At 37.9% G+C, this 14,063-nt stretch overlaps 1 protein-coding gene across 3 annotated transcripts in view; it reads left to right on the top strand.

Annotated features, from left to right (window-relative positions):
- The window catches only part of LOC136269411 (collagen alpha-1(I) chain-like), a 77,060-nt gene that overhangs the window by 40,700 nt on the left and 22,297 nt on the right, over window positions 1-14,063 (top strand). For all 3 annotated transcript variants that reach the window (XM_066064981.1, XM_066064972.1, XM_066026211.1), the window contains 5 exons: window positions 159-460; window positions 8,815-8,971; window positions 10,165-10,278; window positions 10,341-10,568; window positions 10,650-10,769. In XM_066064981.1, the coding sequence (XP_065921053.1) occupies window positions 159-460; window positions 8,815-8,971; window positions 10,165-10,278; window positions 10,341-10,568; window positions 10,650-10,769 (921 nt within the window). The remainder of the gene's footprint in view (window positions 1-158; window positions 461-8,814; window positions 8,972-10,164; window positions 10,279-10,340; window positions 10,569-10,649; window positions 10,770-14,063) is intronic.

A 14,063-nucleotide genomic window follows, 5' to 3' on the forward strand; every position in this document is an offset into this window, starting at 1 on the left:
TCAAGTCTTAATTAAGAATCAAATCCATAAAGCTTATACACCATAATAATAATTATTATGCTGCTCATGGAGAGATTGGAATATCTTTGTTTTGTTGGTGCTAATGTGAATGTTAATTGACCACAAGCTCACTTTATTATGTTAATTTTATACTATAGCTGTGCGATGTCCACCAGGATGTCCTAATGGTGTAAAGGGTTCTAGAGGTGACAGAGGTGGTCCTGGATTAGTAGGGCTTTCTGGTCCAGTGGGACCTAAAGGAAACAAGGGTCTTCCTGGTCCTCGAGGATTTGCTGGCATGCCAGGTTCACCAGGAGATGATGGAATAAATGGTAGAGAAGGAAAAAGAGGTAGTCAAGGAGATAGAGGGTTACCGGGATCGGCAGGCATTCCTGGACCACCAGGACCACCTGGTTCTAGTGTTGGTTGTTCCGAATATGATGGAGTAGACTTCCAACTTGTAAGCAAAACATAGCTGGGGCAGTAACCTATTATGTTACTAGTTGTATGCCACAGTATGTCAGACTATTATGCTTGACATTAAAACACATCAATTTTTATGTTTTGTGAGTAAGTATGTGCTTTTCATATTAAACAATTACGCTGCAGTAGAAATATTGTTGCTAACTAAATTTTTGTTAACTTTTGTTGTAGCATATAGGTATACATGTGTTACTGTGACTGCTGTTTTGATCTCTCTATTGAGCTATGGGAGGGTTTGAATCCCACCAGTGACAAAACTTTTTTTTGTTTTCCATATACAGTTTCTGTGCATATACTTTTTCTAACTCTTTTCTCATAATAATTTCATAGCATCCTGGTATTGCTTCACAGCATACAAACTGTTGGAAAAGTATACAGTAGTACATTTGATAGGTATAGGGCAGGCATGAGCAAGCCTACTGGGTGCATGTTTGTTTATCTGAGTGTTTGTCCCGTGTGTTCTATTAGAGTAAGTGCCTTCTCTTTGTACCTCCAATTCTTCGTGATGTTATAACTACTTGCCTAAACAATTAGTTAGGAAGTGTGTACCTGTGTGTTAAGTTAATTTTGCTCAAACCTTTGCTTACAATTTGCAACTGCCTATAACAAATAATATGATGCTGCTTTATACACTCTTTGTCGACCACACTATTACAGTGCCTGCATGATAGGACAGCACCACATAATTTGCATATAATTATCTTGCATGCAGTTATGCTGTTTAGTTAACCAGCATGTTCACATCAGTTTAACTATTAGGCTTGCATGATAGTGGAATAAGGTTCATGCAAAATACATCACCATGCTGGCATGCTACTTTTAGGACATGGCAATCATTTCAAATGCATTATTGTGGTTATTGTGGAATGTGAAATGGTCCTGCACATAGGGCAGGTACCAATGCTTGTGTATATATAATCTAGTCAAAAACAGCCAAGCTGTAAAAAAAGGTGCGGCCCCTAAAGAGGCCAAGGTGAAAAAGATGTGAAATCCAAGGTGGCGGCCAAGAAATGGCTGTGATGGTAGGTTAATGGTAAAAATTTTAATAACGACAATTCAGGTGAATTTTGTGCCAAGACCAAGCGGCACCCAATTCACCTGAATTGTCGTTATTAAAATTTTTACCATTAACCTACCATCACAGCCATTTCTTGGCCGCCACCTTGGATTTCACATCTTTTTCACCTTGGCCTTTTTAGGGGCCGCACCTTTTTTTACAGCTTGGCTGTTTTTGATTAGATATCACTTCTTTTTGTATTTGTATACCCCAAAACTGGCCATAGGCTGGCTTTCTGGCTTCTTTAACCTATCTTATTTCTTTACCACAGGAAGAATAAAGACAGAGCACATTTTTAATACTTCAACTGTTTTTGATTTTATCAGTAATTATATAAATATATTTATTACATGTCTATTATTCCCTACTGGATAACTTGTTCGCAGCAGATCTTTCTACTAAGGGACTTGAAATGTAGCTAAACTCTCTACAGGTTGATTGGTTTGTAGCTGCACTCTTTACAGGGTGATTTGTTTGCATCTGAACTCTCTACAGGGCAATTTGTTTGTAGAAGAACTCTATACAGGATAGTTTCTTTGTCACTGAACTCTCTACAGAGTGGGTTCTTTGTAGCTGAACTCTCTACAAGATCACTTCTTCTAGCTGATCTGTCTATAGGGTGACCTGATCTCTCTGTAGGGTGACTTTTGTCTAGCTGAACACTCTACAGGGTGATTTGTTTGTAGCTGAACTCTCTACAGGATGATTTCTTTGTAGCTGAACTCTCTACAAGGTGACTTGCTTCTAGCTGATCTCTCTACAGGGTGACTTGTATAGCTGAACTCTCTACAGGGTGATCGGTTATAGCTGAACTCTCTGGGTGATTTGTTGGTAGCTGAACTCTCTACAGGATGGTTTCTTTGTAGCTGGTCTCTATATACAAGGTGACTTGTTTCTAGCTGATCTCTCTACAAGGTGACTTCTCCTACTACAGGGTGACTTGTACCTATAGCTGAACTATCTACAGGATGATGACCTGTTTGTAGCTGAAATCTCTACAGGGTGATTTGCTTGTAGCTGAATTCTCTACAGGATGACTTGTTTCTACATATAACTGATCTCTGTATAGGGTAACTAGTTTCTAGTTGAACTCTCTACAGAGTGGGTTCTTTGTTGCTGAACTCTCTACAAGATGACTTCTTCTAGCTGACCTCTCTATAGGGTAACTTGATGTCTCTGCAGGGTGACTGTTATCTTGCTGAACACTCTACAGGGTGATTTGTTTGTATCAAAACTATCTATAGGGTGATTTTTTTATACCTGAACTTTCTACAGGGTGATTTGTTTATAGCTGAACTCTCTACAGGGTGATCTGATCTCTCTACAGGGGGTGATTTGTTTGTAACTGATATCTCTACGGGTAGATTTGTTTGTAAGTGAACTCTCTACAAGGTGATTTGTTTGTAGCTGATTTCTCTACAGGGTAATTTGTTTGTAGCTTAATTCTCTACAAGGTGATTTGTTTGTAGCTGAACTCTCTACAGCGTGATGTGTTTCTAGCTGATCTTCTACAGGGTGATTTATTTTTGTAGCTGAACTCTCTACAGGGTGATTTGTTTGTAGCTGATCTCTCTACAGGGTGATTTAGGTTGTAGCTGCTCTCTCTACAGTGGGTGATTTGTTTGTAACTGAAATCTCTACAGGGTGATTTGCTTGTAGCTGAATTCTCTACAGGATGACTTGTTTCTACATATAACTGATCTCTGTATAGGGTAACTAGTTTCTAGTTGAACTCTCTACAGAGTGGGTTCTTTGTTGCTGAACTCTCTACAAGATGACTTCTTCTAGCTGACCTCTCTATAGGGTAACTTGATGTCTCTGCAGGGTGACTGTTATCTTGCTGAACACTCTACAGGGTGATTTGTTTGTATCAAAACTATCTATAGGGTGATTTTTTTATACCTGAACTTTCTACAGGGTGATTTGTTTATAGCTGAACTCTCTACAGGGTGATCTGATCTCTCTACAGGGGGTGATTTGTTTGTAACTGATATCTCTACGGGTAAATTTGTTTGTAAGTGAACTCTCTACAAGGTGATTTGTTTGTAGCTGATTTCTCTATAGGGTAATTTGTTTGTAGCTTAATTCTCTACAAGGTGATTTGTTTGTAGCTGAACTCTCTACAGCGTGATGTGTTTCTAGCTGATCTTCTACAGGGTGATTTATTTTTGTAGCTGAACTCTCTACAGGGTGATTTGTTTGTAGCTGATCTCTCTACAGGGTGATTTAGGTTGTAGCTGCTCTCTCTACAGTGGGTGATTTGTTTGTAACTGAAATCTCTACAGGTTGATTTGTTTGTAGCTGAAGTCTCTACAAGGTGTTTTGTTTGTAGCCGATCTCTCTACAGGGTAATTTGTTTGTAGCTGGACTCACTGCAAGGTGATTTGTTTGTAGCTGATCTCTCTACAGGGTGATTTGCTTGTAACCGAATTCCCTATATTGTGCCTAGTGTCTATATAGCTGATCTCTCTACAGGTTGATTTGTTTGTAGCTGAACTCTCTACAGGGTGACTTGTTTGTAGCTGATCTCTCTACAGGGTGATTGTTTGTAGCTGATCTCTCTACAGGGTGATTTGTTTGCAGCTGAATTCTCTACAAGGTGATTTGTTTGTAGCTGAACTCTCTACAGGGTGATTTGTTTGTAGCTGATCTCTCTAGAGGGTGATTTGTTTGTAGCTGATCTCTCTACAGGGTGATTTGGTTGTAGCTGATCTCTCTATACAGGGTGATTTGTTTGTAGCTGATCTCTCTACAGGGTGATTTGGTTGTAGCTGATCTCTCTATACAGGGTGATTTGGTTGTAGCTGCTCTCTCTACAGTGGATGATTTGTTTGTAACTGAAATCTCTACAGGTTGATTTGTTTGTAGCTGAAGTCTCTACAAGGTGTTTTGTTTGTAGCCGATCTCTATACGGTGATTTGTTTGTAGCTGAACTCACTGCAAGGTGATTTGTTTGTAGCTGATCTCTCTACAGGGTGATGTGTTTGTAACTGTACTCTCGACAGGGTGATTTGTTTGTAGCTGATCTCTCTACAGGGTGATTTGGTTGTAGCTGATCTCTCTACAGTGGGTGATTTGTTTGTAACTGAAATCTCTACAGGTTGATTTGTTTGTAACTGAAGTCTCTATACGGTGTTTTGTTTGTAGCTGATCTCTCTACAGGGTAATTTGTTTGTAGCTGAACTCACTGCAAGGTGATTTATCTGTAGCTGATCTCTCTACAGGGTGGTGTGTTTGTAGCTTAACTCTCTCCAGAGGGTGAATTGTTAGAAGTTGAACTCTCTACATGGTGATTTGGTTGTAGCTGAACTCTCTACAAGGTGATTTGTTTGTAGCTGATCTCTCTACAGGGTGATTTGTTTGTAGCTGATCTCTCTACAGGGTGATTTGGTTGTAGCTGATCTCTCTATACAGGGTGATTTGGTTGTAGCTGATCTCTCTACAGTCGGTGATTTGTTTGTAACTGAAATCTCTACAGGTTGATTTATTTGTAGCTGAAGTCTCTACACAGTGTTTTGTTTGTAGCTGATCTCTCTACAGGGTAATTTGTTTGTAGCTGAACTAACTGCAAGGTGATTTGTTTGTAGCTGATCTCTTTACAGGGTGATTTATTTGTAGCTGAACTCTCTACAGGGTGATTAGTTTGTAGCTGAACTCTCTACAGGATTGTTTCTTTGTCACTGAACTCTCTACAAGGTGACTTGCTTCTAGCTGATCTCTGTAGACGGTGACTTCTTCTAGCTGATCTCTCTACAGAGTGACTTGTATAGCTGAACTCTCTACAGGGTGATCTGTTCATAGATGAACTCTCTACAGGTAGATTTGTTTGTAGCTGAAATCTCTTGTTTCAAACTGATTTCACTGTAGGGTAACTTGTTTGTAGCTGAACTCTCTACAGGATGGTTTCTTTGTAGCTGAACTCTCTACAGAGTGATTTTTTTGTAGCTGAACTCTATATAGGGTGATTTGTATGTACCTGAACTTTCTACAGGGTGATTTGTTTATAGCTGAACTCTCTGCAGGGTGATTTGTTTGTAGTTGATCTCTCTACAGGGTTTCTTTGCAGCTGAGATCTCTACAGGGCAACTTCTTCTAACTGAGCTCTCTCTTGTTTCTAGCTGTTCTCTCTACAGAGTAACTTGTTTGTATAGCTGAACTCTTTACATGTGGTTTTTTGGTTGCTGAACTCTCTACACTGTGACTTGTTTGTAGCAAAATTCTCTACAGAGTGACTTGTATGTAGCTGAATTCTCTACAGAGTGACTTACTTGTAGCTGAACATTGTATAAACTATAAAGTGACTTGTCTGTAGCTGAAATCTCTACAGGGTTCAGGGGCGGATCCAGAGTTTGGAAAGAGGGGGGACACCTTTCTGAAAAACAGTTGAAGACCAAAAAAACTTGCTGAAAACCAGTTGAAGACCAAAAAAAAAAAATAAATAAATAAATAAATAAATAAAAGGTCACCACAATAATAGCTAGTTATCCTTACCAATTATATCACGTCTGTTATGTAAAATAAAATCCTATTTATAGCTTCATAGGTAAGCTACACTGCCTCATGAACATTGTGACTACTTTATTAGAGTAATTGACTGCTCTATTAGAGTATCTCGATCTTGTATGCAATTTCTTGAAGGGGGGGGGGGGGGGGGCATTTGCCCCAAATGCCCCATCCTGGATCCGCCACTGGGGTTACTTGTTTGCAGCTGGTCTCTATAGGTTAACTTGTTTGTATAGATGAACTCTCTACAGGGTAGTTTCTTTGTAGCTGAACTCTCTCCACAGTGACTTGTCTGTAGCTGAACTCTCTAGAGAGTGTAGCCAAACTCTCCACAGGGTGCATGACTTGTTTATAGCTGAACTCTCTTCAGTGTGACTTGTAATGTTCTGATTCTTCTGAATCACTACAGCGATATATCTGTAGCTGAACTCTCTATAAGGTGACTTGCTTCTTGCTGAACTGTCTATAAGATTAACTGTTTGCAGCTGAACTCCCTACAGAATAACTTGCAATGTAATAGAATTCTATAATGGAGTAAATAAATTAGCTGAATGCTCTATTAGGGTGACTGTTCTATTAGAGTATCTCGATCTCGCATATGTTACACGTTATTGTTATTGTTATTATCTACTTTACCAGTTAGGCACTGGAGGGTGTACACAGAAAGCAGAGCCTGTTCGAGGTGTTTACCCATAGCGTAGTTGGCTTTGGAATCATAACTCAGTGGTTTGTAATCCGATTCTTCTGTACTACTGCAAGGACTTTCTATGATGATTATTCCAGCTTCACATCGATTTTCAGCTCACTGCTCTAAGTGGTTTGCCTAGTAGGCGTGAAAACTAATAGTTTTTTTATTCATAAAAATCGATCGCGTAATTGTGACACAGGTTGGGTTTTGTGTCATATCTCGATGGCCTTTAACTGGATTCCTTTCAAACCACAAAAAGGCACTCCTACGATAGTTACTCCATCTACATAGCAATTTGCAGCTCATTCCTTCAAGCGGTTCACCCTGTGGGCGTGACAGACTTTCGACCTTATTTTACGCAAATAATTGGTCATAACTCCGTGAATGTTCATCGGATTCCTACCAAACGTGGTACTGAGATTCGCTTTAAGGTGGCGCTAAAGTAATAACGCGCATTCTTGACAACAATCTGCTGTGTCTCAACATGGTCTCAATTTAAGACATATTGAAAGCTAGTACTTAATTTTGCATACAAATAAACTATGCATACAGGAATCTATCATTCGTAGAGAGTATAAAGCGTAGAACTGCTCTCAAACCAAGAAATCGGTGGTACTTAGTGGACCACAGAAGACGCGTTATCTCTCAATAACCTCAAGTTTTAGCTCCAATACTTCACATGATGAAAGCATACTATTACAAGAATCATCCTACGTATCAATAAGTGGAAGCGATTTACAAGTCGAAATATATGGCGTTTAAAAGCAGATGATAGCCTTGTTTCACCGTTCGTACTAAGCGAAGAAGCCATAGAATGGACATATGATATACCGATACGTAGAATTATTCAGACACTATTGCTTACCATTCATACGAGGTTTCGTGGCTGTTCAACCCGTGTCTACAGAGAAAAGATAATGTTTGTAACAGGCTGTAAGGTGAGTCGAAACAAATAATAATTATTAGTAGCGCTTGTTTTCACGTTGTCAAGGTTGTCAATTTGTTGTAAAGGTGAGTTACATTCCACCTGAAATGTGTAACAGCAGCTGTTTGTTGTTTTTGCTAACAACTCACCTGTTATTCGTGGCTGTTTTTACGCTTGGTAAGTTTATTATGGTTCTGCGCCGAATTAGCCCCCGCCTGATTTACCACAAATTGCGTAGTATATGATATGTTACGTCATATGTATTTGCTATGGCTTCTTGTGCGCGTCATTGCTTTATCGCCACCTTAATGGGCCCTTTAAGTGTACCAAATTTCAGCCCGATTGGAGGACGAATTCATGTTTTATGGCGGATTTTGCAAAGTGTGTGAAAAGAAGTAGAAGAAGAAAAAAACGAAGAAAAAAAACCCTAACTTTGGCCGCTCGTATCTCGGAAATGGCTGGAGCGATTTTCTTCACATTTGGAATGTGGACTCCCCGTCCTAGCCGACACGTCTGTAGCAACTTTGGTTTCAATCGGATAAGGAATCACGGAGCTACAAAAGTGTGAAAATCGCGTTTACTTTCTTCCTGTAAATATACTCACGGTGTGGCGCGCCGGCTACTTGGGCCGCACGACACACTACCGTGTGTCTTGATGCCAGTTTTTTTCTGTTCTTATTTTGACTTTTGCACATTATGGAACTTTTGCATGTCTACAAAGAAATTTACAATGCTGTGATTGACTTGTTGGTATGGCAACTCTAAAGCATATAGCAAATGTTTTCGGGAAGCTTTTCTGTTGACAATTCAGGGATGATGGTACAGCTTTAGCTTTCAATGATTCACTAAAATTTGCATGCCTTTAAATAATGCCATTTTGTTGAATTGTATTGAGGAAGGGGAAGTTTTGTTCACATTGTCAATATTACAAAAAACAACTTTTCTCTTACCATCAGCTATTAAGTATACATATTGCATATTGTTTCAGAAGGATATGTTATACCTTACATAGTGCATGGGCTACACATATGATATACGTACATTAAATAGCACCATTCTGGTGTGAATTTTAATTAGTTGTTTCCTACCCTGTTACATGTATTCAACTGTGTACTGGTTATACAATACACTATATTAATATTAATTGGTCTGATATAGTTCTTGTCTGCAACACAAGAGGACATTGATAATATTAAAGAATTGCTGAAGAATCCTAACCAGAAGCTGGCTGAAAATTTGACTAAAGCAGAGTTTCCTTTACTAAGGGAAATAGCAACTGCTGTTGTATCTGCTGGATACAAATACACTGAACCAGGTTTGAATTGTGACAAGTGTACTGTGTCATCAAGATTGTGTCTAAAAGAGTGTAGCTATATCATTGATAGGAGCAGCATGTTACTATACAACATTATAGCCTGAGTTTAGCTTCTCAAAGTGTATGGTAGTACTGTTTAGTACGTAGGTTCCCCACTCCCCCCTACAAAAAGTGATACATCTGCTTTAAAAAAATGTGTCTACAATCCATCATAGAAATATCGTAAGTGATGAAAATTACATTATTTTATCAAATAGACCAACATAAACTACAGCCTTAAAAACAAAAAAAGAACTTACAGGCAACCGGATATAGATTTTTAAATTTTAACAAAGCACAATTTATGCAAAAAAAAACAAACCCATAGGCTGGGTATGGCTTTTAGTCTGGTGGTTCCCGCCCATTCACATAAAGAGGAAGAGTCTGGTTACTCTAGCATTCAAAATTTGTAGTGCGTTACAGAAAGCAGGTAACACCAATCAGATAGGGCTATGGTAATTACTAAATTTTTTTGGCATTTGTTTTGGAGATGAAATAATGTAATAAAACTATTACTTTAAAAATCAAGTAGGGTTCCAGCAATAAAAGAGATGGTGGTAGCTATGAAGGAAATCCGTAGTTTTGATCTCTACTTTGAAAAGATGATGAAAACATGCCAGTTTAAGGATTTACCACATTGCTATAATGCCAAGTAGGGATTTTCTCTCATACATAGCTACCATCATCTCTTGTTTCACTACTTTTTAAAGCTAGGAATCCTTTAAAAAGTAATTTTTATTACACTATATAATTATTACTATAGTTGTAATGCATACAGATCCATGCATACATGAGTATTAAAGCACATGATTAAAAATAATATTATATTATTCCTAAACTGTCGGGTTCAATCAACTCACCAGGCAGATAATTCATAACCTCATTGTTGTTATGGGGAAAAGGAGTTTTTGAAAGACTCGATTCTTGATTATATTATAAATGAATAAATCTATTTCTGACCATGAGTAGAGTGTGGAGCACAACATAGAAAAGTGTGAGAGATGTCAATAATATCAAACAATTTAATACAGACAATTGCAACTTAAGTTCAACTTCCATGCTCTTTTATGTTTTCTGTAATTACTGTGCTGTGAACCAGAAATAAATTAATGTTGTTAAGTGATCTTATCCCTTATTGTTTGTTTATTATTCAGCAACACCACCTGACTTCCATCCAACTGCATCATATCAAGGAACATCAATTATAATAGGAATTTCAGTTACTGGAAACTTTGAGTGTCAACTGGATGATGGACCATTTATACCATGTGAGTTCATAAGACAGTATGTACGTATACATGTGTACTACTCTATTGTTAAACTATTGTAGGCTTTGATGGCTTTGCATTTACTTGTGTTTCACATAGTGAACAACACAGTGTCACTGTGAAAGGAACTGTGAATGGTGTACCAGTAACTGCTTTCCTTGGTCCACAAAGAATTTTCATGGTTTCTGCTCAGTTTATATCTCAAAGTCTGTACATTACATTGGTATCAATCAATTCTACTAAAAATGCAACCTTTGAATGTCAGCTCGACAGCCAGCCTTCTGTGCCATGTAAGTACAACCATTTTTTTTAGTAATTTCAATAAAACTTTATACCCAATTTGTTGTTATATATTTTAATTTCTTGTGTAGGTTTTGAAGGCTTTAATTACACAAATGTGTCAAGTGGTCTACACGATGTCACAGTCCATGCAATAAGCATCAATAATGGAGCAGTGGCATCAACCACTACCAATATTTGTTTGGAACCAGGTAGAATTACTAACATAACATGTTCAAAAAGTACTGTACATGTTAAGCCTATAGTCTGTAATTATTACACTAGCTGTATTGTAGCAATTTAAAATGTTATTATGGAGGCTGCCATAGTCAGAGTTTTTAGATTGATGAAGGCTATTAATTTACGCTTGCATTATTTTATCCTTAAGGCCAAGTGTGATTATGAATAGTGAGCCAGTTGGACATTGCAAATGAGTGGTATAATATTATGTGACTAGATCTGGGAAAACCGGTCTTATCACCCATGTCAGCTGATTTGATTTTTCACCAAGAACACAAAGCTACAGGAATAAACTATCAAATTTCACAATCAGAATCAGCTAGGCTTGAGTGGTCTGCTTTTGCTGGCTGCTATTCCCAAGCCTAGTGATGATCCGTACATGTCATGTGGGGCTTTACTACATGTAGCTACCCTGAATGGTAAATGAATGGCCCACAACTTGGCCTAATTCATCCCTACACTTTCCTTTCAATTTTTGAACAGCCTCTTTCCCTCCTTCTGGGTACTTGCCTCCCACCCATTTGGAGCTTGCCTGATACATTCAACCTCAGTTTAAAAACTATCTAAAATTGGCGGCTGGTTACTTGTACATTGGATGCTCTGGAATGTAAAGAATTGCTGTAAATCGTGTAAACATTTTGTACACATAGCTTCAACCATTTGCGAGTTACAACACTTAAAACCGGCATTTCTTGATACTTTAAAATAGGCAATAAGCCTGGTTTTCCCAGACTGGGTCAGTATATATATATGTGTAGATTCTTTTAGTACTTGTAGTGCAAATGCATATCAGCCATTAAGTTACCAAAGTACAAATTACACTGTAGATATGTGAAACTTGCATTTCCTTGTTTTTTATAATACTCACTTGTCTGTTGCACACTCATATGCTACAAAAATATCCCATTGTTTTCTGTGAAATCTCACTTGGGGTGGTACATCTTCCATACAAAATTTGAGCTAAATTGTTCCAGCCATTTTCAAGATGTGCACCTCAAAGTTTGTCTGACGTATTCTCTTCATGTTTTGTAACCTTGATTTTTCTTTTCACAACACTTATGCATCTATCAATGTGCTGTCACACCATCCCCTCAGGAATATATGGAGCATAGTGGGGATTTGACATACCCAATTGTCTAATGCCACATACATAGTAGGCCAAACCTAGTGTGTCAAATTTCCACCTTAAGCCCAAATTGCAACAAGCGAATTGACATTGTTGTATAGAGGATGCTAATGAAAGCAGTCGTCAAATTCCTCATAGTGGGACAACAGTTTCATGTAACACTTTCACACCTTAGATCAAAGAAACCATCCTGGCTACATTTCATATGCAGCCCCAGCTAGCTGGGCTACATACGAAATGTAGCGCGGACTACAACTGGGCAGTGATTATATAGACATGTCACGCTGAGGCAGAAATCCATTGTGAGGATCGATTAATACTCACGCACGACTTAGATTTCACCATGGAAACCACAGAGCATTTTGTTATCCTAGCCATCCTATGAGTTGAAAAATGTTGGGCTAAGGTGAGCATAAGTACTATAGCTTATTCACCAATCGTTTCCGCACATATTTGAATACAGACACACCCCATCATGAAACTACCACTCTGCATGAAGTAACCACTCTACAAGCAAGCTTACCTATCTAGGCCTTTAATAAACTCTGTACTAATGTTTTCCATAAATGATTCAATGGCACTGATTAACATATTAAACTTGCATATGCTGTAACTGAAATTCTCCGGATATCCCTAGGACATGTCCATTCATTGTAACTGAATGTAACCAGAGCGTACTAGCTGCTGATCATGATGCATAATCGAAAATTTTAGGTATGCATATATAATATACACAGTGGCTGCATTCGTATTGGCTTGGTGATTGATCACCTTGTACAGGCTATATTAGCTGTAGCAAGGGGCATTCAAGCTTTGCCTGATATGTATGCTCACTGCCCTCGGGCAGTCGGGCATACACAGTGTTGGGAGTAAAGTGTTATGTAATATTATTACTTTTGTGTAGCTAAGTAATATAACGAAATACGCTATAAAAACAGGTAATATAACTCAAGTTACTTTACTTACAAATGTAACGCGTTACCTATGTAATATAGTTACTGTAACAAATCTAATATTATTTAATATTATTACTACAAGTAACGAAGTTACTAATATCGTCAGTAATCCACTGAGTAACGCCTAGCCACAACGAAGTAATGAAGCCTAGTGAATGAAGCTTATTCACCAGCTTCTTACTTATAACCAAGATTTGCACATTGTCCAACAACGCAATCATGTCACATGATAAGGTGGTAGTTTCACATGTGACAGCTTAAGGCTGTGGACACAAAGTAATATAATATGTAATATTATTATAGTTACTTTATTTTATGGGTAATAATGTAACTGTAACTAAATAGTTCAGTTGCAAGTAATATGTAACTAGTTACTTTTACAAAGTAACTAGCCCAACACAGGGCATACATATCAGGCAAAGCCCTCATATCTGTGTAACAACTATAACATGTTATTTACCCCTGTAAGGAAAACTTCATCTATGCCCGAGGGGGGTTGGTGGGATAATAAATTGATAGCTGCATTACAATGTGCCATAGCTTGCACAAGCTTTATTGGATTGTATCGGATTCTCTTCAAATTTAGAGGGTATAATACAGAGAGTATAATACAGCATCTTCATCTTCCAGTTTAATTACAAATTGGTAGTATTGCTAAGTTACAAGCAACATTATTTTCAAAATTTACAAGTTAGATCTTTTTGTCATATGCCTCCAGGATAAGCCACTAATAAGAGTTAAAAATCAATCTACAGATAGTTTAACCATTGTAGCATAAACCTATTGCGATTTAAAAGAGTGAGAGTATTACATAAGGAGATATAAAGCAAAAACTGAACATGTGAAACAAACACAGTTGAGATATTTTAATAGATCAGTCATTAAGAAGAAACTACCTGCAAGAAATATGTGAATAAAAGTAGTTTAGGGCTCAAACCATTATTCCCAAACCCTAAATCACTTAGCCACTACTGTCAGATATCCACCGTGCTTAATTCCCCTTAAATATTGTATATCAGTAGCATGGATACGATCGCACTTAACTAAAGCTAAGCAACACATTACTTTACAATTCCCGAAAACAATTGAGATACACTAACACAGCGTCAAGTAAATACTCTAAGAAAGCTACAGCACTTATCATAACTTTTCCCCTGCACTTAGTTTATACAGAGTTGCTATTC

Source organism: Dysidea avara, chromosome 1 (assembly GCF_963678975.1).
Source record: "Dysidea avara chromosome 1, odDysAvar1.4, whole genome shotgun sequence".
NCBI classification, from domain to species: domain Eukaryota; kingdom Metazoa; phylum Porifera; class Demospongiae; order Dictyoceratida; family Dysideidae; genus Dysidea; species Dysidea avara.